Source organism: Microtus pennsylvanicus, chromosome X (genome assembly GCF_037038515.1).
Source record: "Microtus pennsylvanicus isolate mMicPen1 chromosome X, mMicPen1.hap1, whole genome shotgun sequence".
Classification (NCBI taxonomy): Eukaryota; Metazoa; Chordata; class Mammalia; order Rodentia; family Cricetidae; genus Microtus; species Microtus pennsylvanicus.
The window spans coordinates 91,567,762-91,585,038 of NC_134601.1; the positions used below are offsets into that span (position 1 = coordinate 91,567,762).

The 17,277-nt window shown below is 44.3% G+C and overlaps 1 protein-coding gene across 1 annotated transcript in view; it reads right to left on the minus strand.

Annotated features, from left to right (window-relative positions):
* Positions 1–16,779, minus strand: part of Msn (moesin) — a 69,313-nt gene extending 52,534 nt beyond the window's left edge. Inside the window, exon 1 of the mRNA XM_075956655.1 lies at positions 16,526–16,779. Within this exon, the coding sequence (XP_075812770.1) occupies positions 16,526–16,537 (12 nt within the window). The 5' untranslated portion in view covers positions 16,538–16,779. The remainder of the gene's footprint in view (positions 1–16,525) is intronic.
* Positions 16,780–17,277: the final 498 nt, after the last annotated feature.

Sequence of the window (17,277 nt, forward strand, 5' to 3'; positions counted from 1 at the left end):
AGTTTAAGTTTAATTAGTGAGGCCTCTCAAAATAACAAGTATACATCAGGCATGTAATATCAGAACTCCGGAAGCAGAAACAGGAGGATCATAAATTCAAAGTCATTCTCAGCAATACAGCAAGTTTAAGGCCAACCTGGCCTACACGAACTATCTTAAGAGTAGTATATAATAAAATAAAAACAAGGACCAGAAAGAGTGCTAGGAATGCAGTTGAGAAACAGAGTGCTTGACTGGCATATACGATGCCCTAGGTTGAATTCCTAATACTGCCAAAAAGTCAAGTCTGAAACTATAAAATAAAGACAATGTACATTTAAATCTATCCTATAGTCTATGTCTATTAATATTCTTGGCACAATGTCTAGCTCAGAACTGCAAAAGAGATGGGAAAATTCCCTTAAATTCAAATGGGAAAGGTCTCTTAATAAGGTAACTAACTGTTGGGTGTGGTCACACGTGCCTTTAATTCTAGTCCTTGGGAAACAGAAGCGGACAGATCTCTGTGAGTCCAAAACTAGCCTGGTCTGCATTCCAAGTCTTGGGCCATACAACACCTGCTTAGTGAGATTCCATCTCAAAAACAAAATAAAACAGAACAAAAGAAGATAACCTTCAGAGGCTCTATTTTATAACATGTACCCTTACCTACCAAACAGAATACTAGACCTTCCCAATGATATCCATATCTTTATCTCAGAATTGAGTGGGGGAAAAAACCTCTCTGCTTCCCATAAAAGAATCCGACTTTGACAAAACATGCCCAGCTCTGCAAAGATAAGCAGCGCTGAGCTCTCAGGCAGCAATCGCCGTTGGGACCTCCAAGATGATCTCCTGGGTTTCCCAGTTATCCAACCCATCTATGCCTGGCTCTGCCCTAACTTCTTCAGATTTGATTACATAATTCAGTCCTGCCTACTGGCTGTGCCATAATGAGCACTACACATACCAAAAAAAATTTACACTAGGTAATGCCTCAAATATGTACTCTACAGCCAAATTCTAGGCTGCTCCACAAAGGCAGATTGAACTGCTCACACAGCTGCCTATTAGAATCCACTAAATGCTCTTATTTCAATATTCCCCCTTGGCAGGAAAACTGCTGTGTGAAGACATGGAAAGGGGCAGTGGAAATTAACTGTAATCAGGCTGAATACTCCCAGATAAATGGGCACTGTGAGGAACACAGCAAGGACACTGCTTTTCCATGCCTTGGCACTATTACACGCCACTCTGCCAGGACCCAAAGACATCTATGTTAGGTGCTTTCCAGCACACTGTGGAGCTGCTTGGCTTGCTGGCATATCTGTTTAATGAATGCTAAATGTATCTAGTCAACAAACATTTCTTGAGTACCGATTTTGTGCCAGGCACTATGCTATAGAGCTATATAATGGATAGCGAGAACCAATCTCGCTCAAGTGGCTTCAGCTTACACTCTAGTGTAGCGGTTCTTAATCTCTAGGTATCGACCTCTTTGGGATCACATATCAGATATCCTGCATTATCACATATTTATTTACACTACGATTCATAACATTTATATTACAAAGATTACATTTATGAAGTGGCAATGAAAGTAATTTTATGGCTGGGGGTCACCACAACATGAGGAACTATTAAAGGGTAAAGCACTAGGGAGGTTAAGAACAGCTGGTCTAGAGGTTTCAGCTAATACAGTATGAAGAATGTAATCCTGAGAGTGGTCTCAACTTCAAAAACACTTCCGCTGCAGCTGACTTAACTGCCTGACTTGACTTTTCTGACCCTGTTTTGTGACGGGGTCTCACCTATCATAACTGCTCTCAAACTCAATTGTATATGACCTTGAACTTCTGATCCTCCTGCATCCACCACCTGCATGCTAACACTCTATGGGTATACCACCACACATGATTTATGCAGTGCTAGGAATCAAACCCAGCACTCTACTGAGCTAGAGCCCCGGCCCTACTATTAGTCTTTGAACAAGACCCTTCCCGTGGTGTTTTACAGTTGACCAAGATATTATTCATGGATTAAAATCATGTGCTTCTTTACAAGACACAAATCCTAGGGTAAAGTCCAGGCTTGCAAATAAATAAAAGAGCAGCAAAAAGCTATGTGTAGAATATGGTAAGGACAAAAAGCATGCTGTAGCAGGAATGTCTACCCAGAGCTAAGGGACGTAGCTCAATTGACAGAGTACTTGCCTAGCACACACAGAGCCTTTGGTGAAATCCCCAGCACTGCATGAACCAGATGTAGTGGCACATGCCTGTAATTCCAAAACTTGGCTGAACGAGGCAGGAGGATCAGGAATTCAAGGCTATCCTTAGTTACATACAGATTTCTGGGTCGGGCAAAGATACATGCTACCCTAGTGGAAAAAAAAGAAAAAAAGAGTATCTATCCCCCAAAGACCTTGAACTCAGCTTGGATCGTTCCCCCCTAAACTGTTGGCCCATCACAACTGGGATGAGCAGGCTTCTTAACACTGTTCTAAGAATCCTGGGGTGAGGAGACCTGGAAGGGTCCCAGTTTCACTGCAGCTTCTACAAATCCTTCTACCTTTATCTAAACGAGCGTGAAGGACCCTTCTCTAGCACACTCACCTGCTGCTAAAGAGAGCACCTCCCATCTTGAGTCATTCTTGAGCAGGGCCATGCTGGGCTAGATGGAACTATGTTACAAATACATCCTTATAAAAAGAAACTAGACTATGAGGGTCCCATGAGGGCCTCAGGAAAGCAGCAGCATCTCTGCACTCGGAAAGGGTTAGGATAGGAGTCACACAAGTGACAGCCCTTTAAGAGGCCTCTTAGTAACAGGACATGGTGATTCCTATCTACAAGCCCAGTACTTGGGAGGCTGAGGCAAGAGGGTAACTTGTATGAAGCCAATATCCTGTTACACCTAATGGTTCCAGGCCATCCCGGGTGATAGACTGAAACTCTGTCTCAATAAACCAATAAGTGAATGAATGAACGAATGAACGAACGAACGAACGAATGAATGAATGAATGAATGAATGAACAAACGAGCAAATACCAAAGACCAAAACAACAACAAAATCATGGTGGAGTGGAGCATTGAACAAGCACAAGTGAATAAAGAACAGAGTGCCTTTTAAAAGAAAATAAGTGATTGGTTACAAAAATAAGTTTGGCTTTCTATGCACTGACTCAGGTCCTTCTTCATTATAGCTGCTAATAGAACATCATACCACAGAGAGAGAGAGAGACAGAGAGAGAGGGGGGGGGGAGGAAAGTCTTTCGTCTATTACCAGTACCTCCCATGTGTCATGCAGGATCCCTTACATAAACTTCTGCTCTTTCTCCCTCTCTATGTCTACTGCTGACTTAAAACCTTTCAAAAGGTTTGCCCATGCTGAGTACAGTAGCACATACCTGAAATTTTACTATTGAAGAACCTAAGGCAAGAAAATGATCAACCAGGGCTACACTGCATTTTAGGCCACCTTGGGCTACAAAGTGGCATCCTATTTCAAACACAAGTTGGGCATAGAGACTTATGAGTAAGGTGGTACAGGCATGTAACCCTGCACTTGGTAGATGGAGACAGGAGGATAAAGAGCTCAGGGTCATCCTTGGATCTTTGGCTACACATTGAGCGTAGGCTACAATGGACTGACAGGAAGAGATACTATATCAAACAGAAAAGAAAAATTTTGTGTTATGGAATAATCTTTTTTGTACTGTGAAGATGTATCTTTGCCAAGACACCTGAATGGTTTTTAAAAAGAGCTGAATGGCTAATTAGCTAGGCGGGAAGAGGTTAGGCAGGACTTCCAGGTAGAGAGAGACAAGGAAATGAATCTAGGAGCAGGAGAAACAGCAGAAGACACAGAGAGGAGCAGGAGAGACACCAGGGGGCACAGAGAGGAAACAGGAAGTACAAGATGGAAGAGGGGTAAGAAGACACGAGGCAGAACATAGATTAATATAAATGGATTAAGTTATAAGAGCTAATGGGACAAGTCTGAGCTATAGGCTAAGCTAGAAGCTTTTAAATCTACAAGTTTACTGAAGTAAAAAAAATGGAAACTCAACACATCTACAGAAACACATAGCCATTGGATGGAATTTTATAAAGCCATTAAAATGTTCTTTTTTTGAGTTCAGGTGTCATGTACCTTAAGTTAGCCTAAGAGTCGCTCTGAAGCAAAGGATGATCTTACACTCAGTCCTTGGCCCTGCACCACCCAAATGACTGGGGATTACAGCATATAGCCACTGCCCATCTTATACAGTGCTTGGGATCAAACTCACAGCTTACACAGCACTAGGGATCAAACCCAGGGCTTATTGCATGCAAAGCAAACACTCAACCAATTGTGCTACAACCCCAACCCTAAAAAATGCCCACTGTTAAAAAAAAAAGTGACCAGGAGTGGTGATGTTCATCTATATTCCCAGCACTTCAGGACCCAAGGCAGGACAATTTCCCGAAGTTCAAGGCCAGTTTGGACAACACAGTAAATTACAGGCCAGCTTGGAATATTAAGAATATTGATGAAATACTGAGAAAAATAATCCTAAATGTGCATCTACCCAATCATTTTTCAGTGATGGGTAAAGAAATAGGAGTTCTTATGTTCAAATCAATGTGCCATAGAAAAACTAAGGTATGAATGTAACATATGACAAGAAATCTAAATAAGAACTAGTATGTTAAAGTTGGTTTTGGAAGGATTGTTCTCTGTGTAAGCTAAATATTTTCATATGCCATGGGATATTTTACAAAAAGAAATAGAAAAATACGCCCATTCTTCTCCTGGTTAACTACACATTACTTTCCTTAGTGACCTGCTTGCCTATGGTCTCTCACCAAAAGCCATTTTGATCTACCACTTGCAACTGGTAGATCCCATATGGGAACCATGGAAGAGTGAGGAGCTGCCAACAAAGCAGAAGAAATGAACTGCCTTTGCGACCCAGAAACCATTCCAGCTCAATGCTGGGAAAGAAACTTCTTCCAAACAGCATTACAAAGCCTTACACAAGTAAGTCATCTCTAGGCAAACTGCCTAAGAAAATTGTTCCTAAAAGGAAGACAGTTACCAGTACTTCAGAACCCACGAGGTTCATGTTCAGGGCCACTTTCTAAATGGCTAAGATGCAAGGCGGGTTTCACAGGCAAGTACTGGGCCAAAGACAGAGACGCTAGGGAGGAAGTAGAAGCATGTCCTTTCTTATGTTCTATCAGTGGAACATGCCCTCACAACAAATTCATGATTTCATCACCTTTGGTGTATAGGCCTAACAATATTCACAGAATGCGGGGTCAGCTGAAAGCACAACACCAAGCATGGGGAGTATGTGGGGAAAATACTCCCTGCCTAGAAATTCTTCTTCTTTCCACCTAATGCCACACATGAAGTTCTCCCTCTACAAGAGCAGCAGAGAGACACCAGTGACTCAGAGAAGAGGAAATCTTAGTAATGCAAGGCTCAAAATAAAAGTAACCCCATAGCCCCAAAAAGGCTCTTGTATAAAGAGAGGGGAAATCTCATTCGCAATCAGTTTTGGCTTGTTTCCTGGTCATCCCCTTCTTGAGAGAAGTATGGCTGTTCCAGTGGTCTTCGATTCTCTCTGTAACCAAAACTAGCCAGCCACTCTAGTCGTCAGGGTGGACAGAAAGGTCCTTCCCAAGGCGCACTGTCTAGAGCTGTTTCGCAAAGTCACTGTCCCCACAGTAGAGTTCCTGAAATGAATGTTCACATGCTGATACCTGGGGGAGAAAACATCCTCAAAGTCACGTTAATAGGGGATAGGACAACTTCAAACACTCACTGTTCTCTGTCGCTACACAAATATCATCTTTCTATTCTCTTTAAGAGTAAACACATTATCAGAAGATCTGTCTCAAACATAAAGAAATTATGGTTCATGAAAATATTTGTCCAAGGTCACCCAGATATCCTGATTCAGCCTACTACTGCTTCCACTGCACAATTTCTACTATAAAGCAGGAAACAGGGGGAGCACAGCACTGGAGAGATTCTTAGCCGTCACTTGCTGTTCTCACAGGGGATCAGGGCTCAGTTTCCAGCACCCACATGGTGGTTCACAACCATACTTAACTCCAGTTCCAAGGTCTCTGGTGTTCTCTTCTGACCTCCTTAAGCATCAGGCATGCAAGCAGTGCACAGACATACAGGCAGGCAAAACATTTAAACACATAATAAACTAAAATCATCTGAAAAGGAAATTTAAAGTGGGAAAGAAAAGACAATGAGATAAGAGCCTGAAGCATTCTGCAGCCAAAGCTTGACTCTTCTAACCTAGTCTGAGGACTGGGGAAAGGAGGCAGATGGACCTTTGACTCAGCTCAAGAAAGCCAAATGAAACCTAGGCATACGACAGGCACATGCGAAGACTTGGCCTTATTAATTGGAAGGCTTTCCCTACTCCAAAAGAATACTTTCAGATGCTGAGAGCTCGAGCCCGACCCCACCCTCTATGCCTTCTCAGGCCAAGCAAGACCACACTTAAGCAGTCAGAAATCTTGGTAAGAAACTAAAGAGGGGTAACTATGCAGGAACAAGAGGGCAAGAAAAGATAAGCAAGCAGGGTGGAGAAATCACAGGCATTCCAGAACCTGCTCTCTCATCCTCCTCACGTTTCATTCCTCCTCCTCCTCCTCCTCCTCCTCCTCCTCCTCCTCCTCCTCCTCCTCCTCCTCCTCCTCCTCTCAGGGCTCTACCTAAGGAGAACAGTTTACAGGTAGAGTTGCGAAAACTTGAAGAAGGCAGTCGCTGCTATGAAGAACAGGAGATTAAGTGAGGTGAGATGGGTATTTGAGGGGGGCAAAAATAGCCAAATAAGGTCACTTGATTCGTAGGGAATCGTGAGGAATGGTTCCAGAAGGTGACATCACAGGGAGGAAGCCTTTAGTCACTGGTTTCCTCTGGCAACTGGCCTTTGGCCAGGAAGCAAACTCCCAATCATAAGAAAATGCCTAGGTTATTGCAGGAAGACAAATAGACAAAAGAGTTCTCAGAGCCACCTCAAACGCTTCATGAGCACCCCCCGAGGACCCAAAGAAGAGAAGTAAAGTAACCCTGAAGCCAAATGGCCGATATTCTTCCTGGGTACATGCTAGATTCCCCATGCCCCCAGCGACCAAGGACAATAAAGGACATTGGGGAGGAAGTTCTACCTTTGCATCTCTCTGAAGTTGCTGATATTTTCATGCTGCAGAGAGAACAAATCCAAGACAAAACGGCCATGTAATTTTTAGTTTTAGTAAAACACTTATAGGTTTGTCAGACTCCTCATAAGTGTCTATTATGATGATTTTAGGTGTTTAGCTTATTCTAAACCCTTGAAGATAGCAAAGACGTATGCAACTTAACTAACGACAATCATACTGAATTTCCCCTTGACACCTCCAACCCCATCTCACAGACTAACTAAAGAGTATAACCATCAAAAAAAGAGCCTTTAGATGTACTTAAATCTGCCTAAGATTTGTGAAAAAGGCCTGGACCCAGAGATGGGGGTGGATTAGAACAAAATGACAAGAGAAGAAACCACTTCAACTATCTTAAGAATAACATGGCTTTTCCAAGCTTGGTAGCACATGCCTTTAATCTCAGAATTCAGAAAGCAAAAGAAGGTAGATCTCTGTGAGTTTGAAGCCACACTGACCTACATGGTAAAACCCTACCTCATACAAATAGTAAGAATGAGGCTTCATCCATCTTTCTAAAGGAGACCAGAACTAAAGAGAAGAAATGCTGGCCATGCCCCATAGAGAAGCTTTATTTTCTCTCACAGGTGTTGGCTCCTATTATCTCCCAAATACACAATCAAGATATAATTTTTCAGGACTCTACTTTGTCCAAATGCTCAAACCTCAACTCTTCCCATAATTTGCCTCAATCAGTACCATACAAATTTTCATCAGTCACACAAATTTTATATCAAATTAAATCTGCAATTTCTGTTGCCAGGTATACCCAAAGAACAGTACTCAAAAAATTATCCCCAAATCGTAGTCTCAGAATCCAAGGTGCCCATGCCGTAGGTAGGCTCTGGTCAGCAAGTATCGTATCGTACTCCTCCATCTGTCACAATCACAAGCTGAGAACTCATCCCTCCACTTCCCCCCAACATCTCCTCTCACAACAAAGCCAACGGGAGAAGAGAAAAGTCTTCAGGGAGTTCTATTTCTCGACTTAATTCAAACAGAAGCATGAAGGAAGGAAGCATTTTTCATCATATATGCATGTAGGTGTGCCTGCACACATGTGTATTTCAGTGTATGCACACATGAAACTAATGAGTTATAGCTGGGGTCATTACTTTGCTCCTTTTCCTTTTAGTTCTGAGATGAAACCCAGGGCTTTGTGCATGTTAGGAACACCTCATTGGTCACATAGCTGGAATAAGTCCAAACAGTCTAGTTCTAGAGTTGGTACTTGTTAATCCTACATCCTTTCTAAGAAAGCCTAAAATGTCATTTTCTGGCTAACTACCTTCCCCAGACTTGACTCACTAGTAAAACACCCAAAAGTGAGTATTGAGAGCTGAGATCAGCTGACTCTAGACTATACTGAAAGAGTTGCTACAGCCTCAAATTAGAAAGACAAATACTATAGTATTCTTATAATACAAGAGACAGAGGAAGGTTGAATTCAAAGAGGTCAGAGATTAATAGGCATGGAGGTACAAGTCCATACTCCCAACACTTGGGAGATAGAGATAAGAAGGTCAGAAGTTCAAATTCAGGCTTGATTACATAGCCAAGTGCAAAGCCAACCAGGGCTCATGAGATCTATTTCAAAACAAGAAACAAATACGAGGGCAGTGAGTTGTCTCAGCCAGTAAAAGGGCTACTATGCCTAATGACCTGAGTTCAAATTGGTGGAAGGAGAAAACTGACTCTTGGAACTTGTCCTCTGACCTTCATACATGCCATAGACAACGCCACACATAGGTGGTGGGTGCGCACACACAGATTGGGGAGGAAGGGGAAAAGAAGAGAGGGAGATACATGTACATAAATAAATAATTTTAAGGGATTCAAAAAACTCAGTCATGGTAGTGATCATCTGTAATCCAGCAGTTGGAGAGGTGGAAGCAGAATTCAAAAGGTCACCCTCAGCTACATAACTAGATCAAGTTCAACCTGGACTCAAAATCCTCTTTCAAAGAAAAATGTGGCTTTTAGGACAAGAAGGCCTTATCCCGAGCAGGAAAACGGGAAAATATCCTCTCACCAGGTACCTTCAACCATCTGTCTCCTACCAGCCCTTCCCAGTCAAGATAAAACAGCTATCTGGGAAGTGCTACGGAGTTCCCAAGTAAAGTCCAGGACGTGACTATGGCCATTTTTAAGAGTCCCTGGGGACTGCTGTACAGTCACTAACATGATGGTCAAGTCACCCCCAGCTGAGTCAGAAAACACTAAACATCCTCCTTGATAGTGGCATCAGGCAAGATGTCCCGGACCTAGAATCAACCCACTCAAATCTCTTCCTTATTGAGGGTTTCAGTGTCCTCATTAAAAATACAAAGGTTGAACTAGAAAGCCAGCTCAGATTTTCTGTAACTCAACATACTCTTGCGAGAAACCCTGATTCAAAAAAAAAAAAACTAGATTAAGTGGATCTTAGGGCTGAGGAAGCTCTGGGATGTTCCAAGTGCAGATGCATTTATTTGAAATGCTGTACCCCATAGTACTCAGTCTTCAGCTCATTGGTAATATATATACCTTAGAATGCTTTATCTTCACCATCTTCTTAATATCTACCAATATCTCTAACTACTCAACCATATTTAGAAATAAGTTTGAGATAGAGCTTCATAGCTTCCAGTCAGTTGTGGTGGCACATGCCTGTAATCTCAATACTTAGAGATGGAAGCAGTAGAAACATCCTCCTCTACACAAGTTCAAGGCAAGCCTGGGCTATGTGAAATCTGTCTCAATATAGCTTTCTCTCCCTGCAAAAAGGAACCTAGTATCTTCCTAATGTTTCAGTGAGACTCTAGGAAATCTATGATCACTATACAATGTGAGAGAAGAAGTCAGGAAACCTACAAAGGTTTTATTTGTTTCTTTATGAAGACAGGGTTTTGCTGTTATTCAGGCTGACATTGAACTCACTACATAGCCTAGACTGACCTCAGTCTCACTGCATCTTCCTGCCTCAGTCTCCTGAGTGCTGCAATTACAGGCATAAGCCACCACACCCTACTCTTCTAAAGCTTTTCCTGTTTTTCGAGAGCTCTTCAATAAACTCACCACCTTCACAATGTAGGGTCATTTGGTTTCTTTCTTGCCTAGTAAGGAAAAATACAAAGCGGCCCAAACCTTAAGACTCAACAGAGAACTAGCCAAGAGTAATCATGCCAGTAATATTGGCAGGATCTATTGAAGTGAACCAGAAAGAAACTCCACATTCTGAACTGGTCCTCAACAAACAATACTGCAAAGCATAGGAAGACAAGATTATAGCTTTTGGCAAGCACTATCAACTCTGCATTCCCAGTACCCTCTGCACAGCAAAGACACTCAAATCCTACAGACTGTCTGAAAGAATGCATGTGAAATCAGGAAAGCCAAGGCTACACCACTGGACCATGAAGGCTGTCAAGAAAATCAGTATTAGAAGGGGACCTATAGTTACCTCTTATTGGTACAGGTCCCTTATGATAAACTGGAAGAGATATTGAGAGCCGACAGAAAGAAATCAGCTAATGGCCCACTGTGAGTAACTCTTCTGTTGTGTTGTGAGACAATGTCTCATGTTGCTTAAGCTGTATCCAAGCTCTCTATTTGATGGGAATATCCCCGAACTCCTGATGATCCTGCCTGTACTTCCCAAGTGCTGGGATTGCAAGCCTGTACCACCACGCCCAGACTTTCTTCATCATTCAGAACTTTATTTCCCTTAGTTTCATTCGATCTTTGCTGCTGTGAAACAACACTGATAAGCACAATTAACTTACACTAACTCTGTCATATATACCTGCAGATTTAACAAACGTTAAGGAAAATGAGACAAGTAGAATCTTCCTTAGTCTTCTGCTTAATATGACAACTTGAGATACTTTTAGGAGGCTGAGTCTGAAGATTCTCATACATTTCAGGTCAATTATGAACCAACAGGAACTTTGGGTTTCAAAAACCAATTTTTAAAAAGATATCTGCTTAATTCTGTAAACAGAATCAGTCAAGATTTAGAATTTCAGTTATTCTAAACTATACAGGTATCTATACATTCACAGAACTTTAAAGGTCCTAGAAACACTTTTTCTTTTTCTTTTTTGGTTTTTGTTTGTTTGTTTGTTTGTTTGTTTTTTGAGACAGGGTCTCTCTGTGTACCTCTGGCTGTCCTGAAACTCACACTGTACACCAGGCTGCCCTTGAATTCAGAGATGAGCCTGCCTCTGTCTTCAGAGTCCTGGGATTAAAAGCATGCAGCAGCACCACCCGACTTCAAGCAACGTTTTTATTTGTTCAAATGTAAATAACACACACTAAATCTTTAAAAATCAAAGAACACCTCGTCTTCTATAGAAGGAGAACAAATATTCTAAGCTCAGTTTTACTTTCTATTTCCCAACACCCGCCATCCAAACTGCTGAGCTAACCCTCCAAACTAAGGGTTCTTCTACCACAAATAGATACCATAAATAGAACTGGGAATTGAGAAGCTTTTCAGCTCAATCAAGCATGAAGTAAGAGGGATGAACAGCAAAGTCGGTCATTTATCCCCATCATGACCTGACCAACGGACAGACCCCCAAAAGACCACTTTTGTACTGCTTGCTTGCTTGTTTTCCCTCTTTCGGGACAGAAGAATGAGGTGGGGTTAGCAGAGAGAAAAGATTGGGAGTTAGGGAAGAAGCACATGATAAACTCAATTCTATCTTTCAAAGATCCCAGTCGGATCTATCTTCGAAGATCAGAGCCAGTGTAGCCATGAAAAGCCCAACCCTGATAGTACTGTTGGTAGCCAGATCTCCCCCTCCAGGGATCTGCATCTAGAAATTCCAGTGGGGGTGGGGGTGGACTCCCAGGAATATACAATGGGACCTAAGAAAGACTGTTGCCAAGCAACACTATTAGACCAGAGTTCAGAATAATTGTAGCTGTCATCACTTCTCATCCATAGAGAATTAGATTTGGAAGCATGGGGAAAGACCTCTAAATGTCCCTTCCACTTCCACAACCTAGCAAAGCAGTTGGATGATAAAAGCAGACCAAAGACACCACCTTTTGTGGGGGAGATTTTAGACACCCTCACTCTATAACACTTAAGCTGGTCTAAAACTCACTACAATCTTTCTGCCTCCCAAGTACTACCATTACTAGCATGAGCTACCATGCCTGGCAACACTATCCTTACAGGCTGCCATAGAGGCAGTTAGAAAATAATGCAACAGTCAATACCACCCTATCACTGATCCACAGAGCAACCTTTCCCCCAAGATTAACATGAAAGTAAAGACTATTTTATGCCTTGACTTTTCCTTCCCTGTGCAAGAGGTCTGTCATAGATGAAATCCCCAAGCTGGTTCCTGTTCTGTTCTCCACCACCTACACATTCACAAAGGGTTCAAAAATTGGAAAATCAAAAAGTGGGAGAAAAGCTGGACACTGTAACACTCACACGGGAGGCGGAGGTGGGAGGATAGAGGTCAAGGTCATCCTTGGCTATACATACATACATATATATATATATATATATATATATATATATATATATATAGTTCAAATGCGAGCTGGGCAACATAAGACCCTGTCACAAACAATACAAAGCAAGTGGCTTCCCCGACTGTTTAAAGGGTAAACCATTTACCGGCCAAAGCTAATAATTTGAGTTTAATTCCCAGATCCCAGAGTGGAGAGAACTGACTCCTGAAACTTGCCCTTTAATCTCCATTTGTACACACACGTACACACACACACACACATACCAATAACAATAACAATGCAAATAAGTTAAATAATGTTTTAATGTGGGAGAGACTATATAATTCCACCATTCAAGAGGCAGGAAAGTAGGACGGCCTGGAATCAAGGCCAACTTGGGCTGCACTGTCGAGACTCTCAAAATAAACAAAACAGCCTCAGTTCACACCTGTAATTCCAGCAGTTGGGAGGCAGAGTCCAGAAGACCGCTGTGGGTTAAAAACCAACCTATAGGCCGCCCAGGGCTACAGAGCAAGAACCTGTCTCCAAAAACAAGAGACATATTGGGAAGTGGGGCAGTGGATAGAGGCAGAAGCCTCTCACACAATCTTCATTCCTGATCCTTCGCCCCACCCTCGAGTGTCCAGGCAGGGCTGGTTCAAGGGTTAGAAGCCTGAAATTCTGCCCCTATTCACCAAGTACCACTTTAGTGCCACTTCAGTGGCTCAAGCAATGCTAGGAATGGCAGGAAAATAAACAGTTCTTAGCCCCTGTTAAAGTTTAGCTGAATGCAGACCCAGACATTTTCGAATACTTCAAGGAGCTGGGCTCCGCGATTGCTATTCTGGAGGATAGCATCAAACGACCACTGAGCACCTTTTCCCTGGCTGGCTGATGCTCTAAAGCTAGAATCCCCGTAAACCAAACGGGATTTTCCAAGTCTGACCGCTGAAGACCTAGACTCAAGTTGGAGCCTTCCTGTTGGTACGCTGTATCACTCGTGGTGGGTCCTCCCCGACCGCGAGTTTCAATGTCTTCATCTATGCCATGGGAAAAATTGGAATTGGTAATTGTTCAAGTATGATGGCATATGCCTCATATTCCAGCACTTGGGTGGGCAGTGGAAGCAAAAGCATCAGAGTTCAAGCCTAGCGTGGCATATATGAGACCTTGTTTCATAAAACCAGTTAAGTAAATTAAGTAAATAAATAAATTGTAGCACTTAATAAATCATAAAGCTTAATATAAAAAAAAAACCCTCAAGACCCTGAAAATTCACCATCTGTTTTTAGAGAATCCAAAAGAGTATCCAAAATCTTTGAACTTTTTTTTTAAGTTAAAGTTGGGAGTGAAAGGGAAAGGCCTTCTCAAAAGAAAGATTTAGAGCTGGATGGTGGTGGTGCCCGCCTTTAATCCCAGCACTTGGGAGGCAGAGGCAGGTGATAGCTGTGGGTTCGAGGCCAGCCTGGTCTACAAGAGCTAGTTCTAGGACAGCCTCCAAAGCTCCAGAGAAACCCTGCCTCAAAAAAAAGAAAGAAAAAAGAAAAGAAAGGGGTTTCTTTTATGTGCGTGAGTGTTTGGGCCACATGTATGTATGTGCACCATATTTGTGCCTGATGCCCAAGGAGGCCAGGAGAGGGAGTCAGAAACCCTAGAACTGGAGTTACAGACAGTTATAAGCTGCCATGTGGGCACTGAGACCCAATGCTGAACAGCGTGAGCTCTTAACTGTCGAGCCACCTCTCCAAGTCCCAAGAAAGACATGTGAATTTAGAATTGCCTTCTCTCCAGAAGGGATAGATGGGCTGGCCATATTGTGAAAGCCCATGACCCTAGCATTCCTAGGACTGCATCAAGACAGCTAGGAGTTGGCAGCCTGTGCTGCAGTGTGGCACCTTGTCTCGATAAACATCAAAGACAAGACTTAGAAAACTAGCAACCAGACAATGGTCCAAGAAAGTCTCATTTCAACAGATTTAATGCAGGCTGGCCTGGCTAGGAAAAATTGGCTCTAACAGTGAAACTGACCATGGCTAATACAAACAAAGGCATTTGATTTTACACTCCCGTTCTGTGTCTTTCATAGTTTAGAAGTAAATGGTTAAGTACACAGTAGAGAAGGAGTAGCAGCCAAGATTGGTGACAGCTCAAACCTATAATCCTTGCAATTGGGAGGGTGGAGCAGGATGACTTCCAAGAGATTTTAAGACTACCTCGGGCTACAAAGTGAGTTCTAGACCAGCCTGGGCTAAAATCAGACCACCATCAAAACAAGCCAGGAGTGTGGTGTCTTGTTTACAAGCATGTAATCTCAGCACTGTGGAGGCTGAGGCAGGAAGACTAGTAAAAATTCAGGACCGATCTGCATTAATTGGGGAGTCCCAGGCCAGCCTAAGTTATAGGGCGAGATCCTGCTTCAAAAAGAGCCAAAACCAAGAAGCCCAGCAACGGAATACATGTGGTAAGAAAATAGAAGGCACGATTGAGGGGAGGAAAAGAACCTGCCAGAGATCTGGGGGTAACGGAGATGGCAGGAGGGCAGTGTACGAGAACGAAGTATATTTTCACATATGTATAGGCTTTCGCAAGTATAATTTTACATAAGACCATGAGACTCTCTCAAAAAAAATTAAAAATTTAGAAAAAAAAACAACTTGTGCTTCTTAAGGACCGAGCTCTATGAAGGCAAGAACGACAGAGCAGCGAAGCTGGAATGCAGTAAGGTGGAAGCCAAATCTCAGTAGAGACACAAAGGCCTCCCCCTAGCTATCCACTCTCCTCTCCTCCCAGGGGCCCTCATCCCTTCTTAAGCATCCTGGTCACTATCTGAGCTCCACCAGGCTCACGCAGTCCCAGGAAGATGGATGGGTTAGCAACATACAACATAGCAGCCCAGCAAGCTCCTTCACCTAAGAGACTCAAGTCACAGCGGTCATCGGGCCTTTATGAACAAGGACCTGGCGTGACTTGCACAAAAGCAAGCAGAGCTCATTAGTCAAGCACACCCCTCCCCCACCCCTCCCTACTGGGCATCCGGCCCCCCTAGGCCTCACTCCCTGGAGGCTTCTGCTCTTCTAGCAACAGCCAGTGGGGTGGAGACCAGATCTCTAATCAACCACTACACTAGATAGGTGTGGCCCCCACAGGAGAAAATCGTACCTCACACAACAGCCCTGAGGGGATAGAGAGGCACTGTGTCTACCAGGGATTTCGTAGAGGAAGAGAAACCTGCCCTCTCTTCCAGTAGGTTGAGTGGGCCCCTCCACAGACTTGTGCCTAGTGAAGTGTTTGCACCCCTGGGTAAAAGGAAGTAACCCAGCAGATGAACCCCCCCCCCCCCACATCCCCTTCATCTCCCTGGGGAAAGCAGTTTGAGCGGAGGAGCGGTGGAAGGGGACAGAGCAGGAGTCGAGAAGAAGGGAGGCGGCTGTGGGAAAGGTGGATGGGCGTGCGGGATCCGCCCTGAGCAACTTCCTCTCTCCTCCCTGCTTCTCTGTTACCATGGGGCTCTTCTGGGACAGTAGTAGCCTTACTTCTGAAAGGCGCCAATTCCTGGGCCGGGAAAATATTCTCCAAAGTAGAGTCTCGTCCCAGTGCCCAACAACCCCGAGTTTCCACTGCCTCATCCCAGAGGCGGGGAGCTGGACCCTAAGAAAGGTTGGCCCCTCCTTAACCACATGTCTAGTTCGGACACCCCCTCGCCATCTAGAGCGATCAAATCAGGACCCCATTATCCTCTCCTTCTTAGGACCTTGAGGGACAGCCTGGCATCCCCGGGAGGCCTGTGGCCAGGCAAGCCCCCAGGCAAAGAGTTGCAAAGGTCAAACTGGAGCCCCCAGGACCGACAGAGTCGGTGCCCCTGCACAGCACTCACCGTCTTCGGCATGGTGGCGGCAAAGGCGGACGAGTTGGTGAAGTTTGGCTAGAAACTGTCGGGCTGTTTTGAGCGCGCAGTACACTTCGGCAAGGACTCGGGAGAGCCGGGTGCTCAGATTGGGTCCCACTCTAGTGTAGGGCGACTGCTCCGCTTCCTGCTAACGGGCCACGACTTTACAAACCCCACCCAGGAAAGAGCCGCCCCCGTTGCGCCGCTTGCTCCTTTATGTGGCCTGGCTTCCGCGCCTCTCCCCGCCCTCCCGCCCGCTTGCCCGCGACTTCGGGCATCGCCCCGCCCAGCCCGGCCCAGCCCAGGGCAGCCACTCTGGCCACGTGGGGGGACAGGCCAGGGTCCCAAACGCCCCAGGAAGGACTCCCACGCCCCACCCAATTCCACTCTGCCCCCTCCCACCTTTCTCACTGTCCCTAACCCTTTAAGTTTCCACCATCAGACTCCGCCTCCAGTCTGAGCCAGAGCATTACTGGGGGGCCACACCCTAACAGTTGCTGGTGCAGCCCTTGACTGTGAGTTACCACTGTTGGGTCACCAGTTGCCCGTTAGAACTGTCTATTCCCTCCCTAAGCTTTCTTGCTGATTACAAAGTTCCCCGTGTACGTTTGAACTCTTTCTCTGTGACTTCCAATCATGCTTCATCTAAGCTCCCTGTGAACACAGCAAAGCCTCTGCTGTCCCAGCTCCTCAGAGTTCTCAGGAAACTTCTCTGGACTAAATTGCCTCAGCTCCTTCTC